The 5,917-nt window shown below is 45.1% G+C and overlaps 1 protein-coding gene across 1 annotated transcript; it reads right to left on the bottom strand.

Annotated features, from left to right (window-relative positions):
• Nucleotides 1-4,712: 4,712 nt before the first annotated feature.
• LOC120945521 (olfactory receptor 10A7-like) lies at nucleotides 4,713-5,684 on the bottom strand. The gene has a single exon (XM_040359765.1). The coding sequence runs from the start codon at nucleotides 5,682-5,684 to the stop codon at nucleotides 4,713-4,715; it is 972 nt and encodes a 323-aa protein (XP_040215699.1).
• Nucleotides 5,685-5,917: the final 233 nt, after the last annotated feature.

Below are 5,917 nucleotides of genomic sequence, written 5' to 3'. Positions count from 1 at the left end.
AATAAAGTGTGCTAGAATACAGCCAAGGCTAGCTGCCAAAATGTGAAGTATTGCAAAGTGACAGTGCAAGTAGCCATATAAAGTAGTAAAAAATGTACTGATACACAATGGGGTGTACAATGGGGTGTACAACGTTGTATGTTATACTTGGCACGTTGTACACCCCATTGTGTATCAGTACATTTTTTACTACTTTATATGGCTACTTGCACTGTCACTTTGCAATACTTCACATTTTGGCAGCTAGCCTTGGCTGTATTCTAGCACACTTTATTTTGATGTTATTTACTTATTAGAATTTACCACTACCATTCTTTATTATTGTTACTTATGATCACTAGTCAGAGTATATTTTTCCATATATAAGGATTTGCCACACTTCCTTTGCACGTTACCCCATTCCCCATTCATAGCGCAGCACTACCCCTTTATTCTTCATTCATCCTGGAATTAACCACAATCCTGCAGGATGATCTCACCAGCCCAACACAACGCTCACATGCAGTGCAGGCACTGATCAAGGTAATGGCAACACTGCATTTCCTGGCCACTGGCTCTTTTCAGCGCACAAGTGGAGGTGTGGCTGGGATGGCACAATCCTCCATGAGCATATGTGTGCACCAGGTTGTCCCTGCAATCCTCAGACGCATGGCCAATCAATTCATCAAACCCTCCCAGGAGGTCCTGCGAATGGACACAATGACCGATTTTTTCCAAATTGCTGGATTCCCACGCACCATCGGAGCAATTGATTGCACCCATGTGGCACTACAACCCCCCCATGAGACAGAGCACATGTACCGAAATAGGAAGCACTGGCATTCAATCAATGTACAGGTGATAGTGGATGCCAAATGCCTCATATGGCACGTCTGTGCCAAATTCCCAGGATCCAGCCATGACAGCTATATATTCCGTCACAGCAACATCTCCAGAGAATTGGAACAGAACGTGTATGGGGACAGCTGGCTGGTTGGTGAGTGACATGGGTGTCAGGTATGACTGTCCCCCCCCATGATGCAGACATCAAGAGGGGCACATGCACGACTAACATCCTCCTGTCTTTTCCCTTCCAGGTGACTCTGCATATGCACTGGGACCCCATCTTATGACTCCATACCGGAACCCCCAAACCCCAGGAGAGGAAAGATACAATGCTTCACACATAAGTACCCGTGGAGTAGTGGAACGCACATTTGACCTCCTGAAGTCACGTTTCCGATGCCTGTATAAGTCTGGGGGTACCCTGTTGTATTCCCCAGACTTTGTGTGCCAGATCATCGGGGCATGTTGCATTCTACACAACTTCGCAGTGAGAAGGGGCCTGGAGATTGACATATGTGATGACCTGACCCCCGAACCTGACAATCCCCCCCAACCAACTCTACCCGGTCTGCTGAGGGCACAGCAGCCAGGAGACGCCTCGCAGAAGGCATCTTTCCACAGTAAATGCACATTAAACATGTCACAATGAGAATGTATCTTTGCACAGTAAACGCACATTAAACATGGCACAATGAGAATGCATTTTTGCACAAGTAAACACACACATTAATTATGTCACAATGATAATGCATGAATGCACACCACTGTGGTCCCTAGCACAGACACATCACATGCACATCGAATTGGATTAGATCCAAGTACCCCCCCAATGGTACTTGGGAGCAGTAACGCCCCGCCACGGCTCCAATTACGTCACTGTGCATTCATACACCATTCAGGGACCTGGGATCACTTCTCCCTGGTCCTGGGGATCCCTTCTCCACCAAAACTGAGGATGACACCCTTATTTAATCAGGAATGCCACCCCCCCCCCCCCCACATTCACACATCATTCACACACATAAAACAAATCATAAGTACAGTATACCAAACAAAATCATAAAAATAAAAAACAAAAGTACCCCTGCAAAATTAATAGCGGCGGCGTTTGCTACGCCTGGGCCGCCCACGGGCACAGCCACGGCCAACCGGAGGATCTTCATGGGGGGGGTGTGAGCAGGGGAGGGAGTATCTTCATGGGGGGGTGTGAGCAGGGGAGGGAGTATCTTCATGGGGGGGTGGGTGAGCAGGGGAGGGAGTATCTTCATGGGGGGGTGGGTGAGCATGGGAAGGAGGAGCCTCCCCTGGTGACTGTCCTCCTGCTGGCCTTCCCTCCAAGGCCACTGCTATCCTTGTGAGACAGAGAGTGAGGGCTGCCGTATTGGCCTGGCCAGCCCTGGTATTGTCCTGCACAGCCTGGGTCAGGGCAGTCACCTCCTGGGCCACGCCTGTTGTGGCGGTCTGCAGCTCACACAAGCATGTGATGACCGCTAATGAGTTTGTGGCCCCATCACTGATTGACTCCTTCATTGCACCCAGGCTGTGCTCCATCTGGGTCAGAGTCTCTTTTATCTGACCCAGATGGCGGGTCTGCCGGGCATTGTCCTTCTGCAGATTGGCCGGCAGACGCTCGGCCACCCCCCTGGTCTCCTGAGTCGCCATCCTTCCTGCCGCTGAGGCTTGTGGCCCTGGAGGAGGGGAGAGAGTGACCCTTGTGGGTTGAGGCCTGTTGAGGGAGCAGTGGGAGGGGCTACCCCTGATGGTGGCCTGACTGCTGCCTGCCTCAGGGGTAGTCTCAGGGGTAGCCTCAGGGGTAGCCTCAAGGGTCAACAAATCAGAGGCCAAAAGGACTTCCCTGCCAATCTGCATATCTTCTTCCTCCACCCCCTCATCCTCCTCCCCCTCAACCTCCTCATGAGGGGAGGTTTGGCCACTCCCCTCCCCTGGGGACTCCTGCCCTTCTTGGGACTCATCAGCAGCCTCTTGTCCTTGGGGTGGTGCAGCAGCCTGGCCTGATGGTCCAGCAACCTCCTGGTCATCTGTGGAGGACACAAAACAATCACAGGTTTGAGGATCCACACACTTGGCACATCTTCCCTTCCCCCACCCACACATGCTAATCACCAGATAGAAAAACCAAAAACTTACCTGGCCTCACAGGAACATCTGATTGAAATCCATGCAGGCCCACCACCTGCTCTGGCTGGAAACACCGGGCCACTGCCCATTCCTCCTCACTCAGCCTGATGGGGCAGGCTGGGCCTCCTCCAGTGCCCGTGGTATGGGCATTTATTTGGGCCACCTTGTTACGGACCAGGCTCTTAAGATCGTTAATCTTCTTTTGAATGCCAGAGGTGGTCCTCGTCCCCCCCCGCCGCATTTATCTGATCAGTAATTTTTTTTATTATCGCCTTCCTTTGGGCCGGGGAGGTGTTCCGGCTATCAGGGCCATGTAAATAGCGCCCATATAGGACGATGGCCCGAGCAAGAATTTGCTTCTCTACCAGAGAAAAATTGAGCTTCCTGCGCTTGGGTGCCATCACAGACACCACTCAGCAACAAGAATAAACTCACAGGACAAACAAACAAAAATACACACACAACAAACAAACAAAAAAACTCACAGAAGAAACACACAAAAAGCAAAACACACAAGCAGACAGCTACTACAAATTCAAAAACAAACACGCAAAAAACAAACAGAAAATACAATCAGAAAAAAACAAACAGAAAATACACTTAGCAGAAACAAACACCAACTACAATCTAATACTCCTCCAAAACTTTTCTATCACACACAACTCACCAACAAACGATCAGAGCAGAAGCAACTTGCTCTAGGAAGGGGAACATAGGGATATACTTTTGCAAGGGAAGTGTGTTTGTGTGGGGCTTTTTATACACAGGGCGATCCTCAAACTAAGTACGCTTGGCCTTTTACCTATCTCACTGATTGCGCCAAGCCAAGTTCTGCACATGCCCAGTGAGGAGCAGATTCGTGCACGCATGCGCAGTACGGCCGGCCCTTCATTTGCATGGGGTCACGGCTCATTACAATGAAGCACGCCCACTTCCTTCCCACTTGCAATAACCCCGCCTTATGCCTCGGGATTTAAGTTACGCTTACGCAATATTGTGCGCAAATGCCCTGTGGATACGGCACTTGCGACACCAAATTAGGGCGCCGTAACTTAAATGACATACGTTTTGACTAACTTAATTTGCGCCGCTGTTTGTGGATCAGGCCCTTAGCCTCTATCCTGAATTGAGTGGATAGGTCATATGGATGATCAGGTGAGGGTCATGACATATGATGTGTCAGACATTTTTCTTCTGTTTTATATGTTTTGTAATATAGATAAATGTTTTTATATAAAAACAAATATTTTTGTATTTATATTGTTTTGGTGGTGCCTTTAATGTTCCAACCACAACTGGTTTCTTTTTTTTATTATTTCTATACAACTTGGGGATGTTGGCACTCATGACTATGCAGCTATGCTGGTATTTTTGCTATTGTTCAGGGTTGGCTTTTAAATGCAGAATATGCCTTCAAACTAAATGTTGGCACAGCCCCTTGTAGTCTTTACTGGAAGGGCATGTGGCAAGGTAAAAATACTGGGGAGTAACTGGGAGACAGGAACATAGCATTTCCACCCCTTAACATGAATTTTCTGAACAAGGACCTTCATGCCAGGACCAGAAAGTATTCTTTTATTGAAAGTGGAAAATTCGTGATTTTTTTTTCTAATTGCATTAACATTTTAAAGATTAAAGAGATCCTAATTAAGGGGTAGAATTTTAGTAAATTTTTAGTAAGCCATTTTTTTGTACATTTGCAGACACTTTAGAATAATCCACATCATTAATAATTTTCTTTTGTTTCTTTAAAAATATTTAAAAAACTGAGGTATACACTGAAAAGTCACTTTAGGGAGTCTGTTTAAATGCATCAGTCTTTTCATGGCATTTTTTAAAACTGAATTTCTCAAGCTATATATTAGAGGATTAAGCATGGGAATAACTACAATATAGAGAAGAGAAATAACTTTTGAACCTCCAAATGCTTTGGTCGCTTTCATCTTGAGATATGTCATTGTAGCTGTTCCATAGAATAAAGTTACAGATGTCAGATGGGACCAACATGTTGAAAATGCTTTCTTTCTTCCCACACCTGAGGGCATTCTTAAGATAGTAGTAATGATACATATGTAGGACACCAGAATAAGCAGGAATGGTAGAGGTATAACTAGAGAGCTGTATATTAAAATCGCTATCTCATTAGAAAAAGTGTCAGCACAAGCTAGCTTCACCACTGGGAGAATATCACAGAAGAAATGGTCAATGATATTGGAGGAACAGAAAGGAAGGCTAAAAACATAGGAAATCTGAAATAATGACAATAAAATCCCAGACAGCCATGAGCCTACTGAGAACTCTAGACACTTGGATTTGGTCATTATGGTCATATAGTGAAGAGGATGACAGATAGCCACATATCGGTCATATGCCATAAATGCAAGCAGAAAGCACTCTGTTGTACCAAGAAAACAGAAAAAGTAAAGCTGGGAAGCACAACCCAGAAAAGATATTGCTTTATTTAGATTTAAGAAGTCTCTGAGCATGCGGGGAACTGTTACCGATATGTAAAATATTTCTGTAAGAGACAAGCTCCGCAGGAAAAAATACATAGGAGACTGAAGTTGAGCATCTACAGTCACTGTCACAATGATCATCGTATTGCTCATCAAGGTTAAAAAATAAATTATTAGTAATATACCAAAAAGTAATGGTTGATGATATGTTGACAGCCCTAGAAGAATGAATTCAGTCGGCTGTGTTTCATTTCTATTACCCATAATAAAAACTGCAATAAAAAAATATGAATTTCTGTTATTATTTATTAAACCCGAACTCCAGGTATATATAAAAAGTTACTATTTGTTACAGTTATTAATTCATAAAAAAATATATATAATTTATACACAGGTGCTCTCTTGATATTAGCATCTTGTAGTCTAGAAACCCAGACTTTGGGAAAAGCAGGACAATGCAATGAAACAATGGGGATTTACTGTATTGTAAATTCCTG

Source organism: Rana temporaria, chromosome 1, assembly GCF_905171775.1.
Source record: "Rana temporaria chromosome 1, aRanTem1.1, whole genome shotgun sequence".
Lineage (NCBI taxonomy): Eukaryota > Metazoa > Chordata > Amphibia > Anura > Ranidae > Rana > Rana temporaria.
This window is presented reverse-complemented; position numbering and strand designations above follow the sequence as displayed.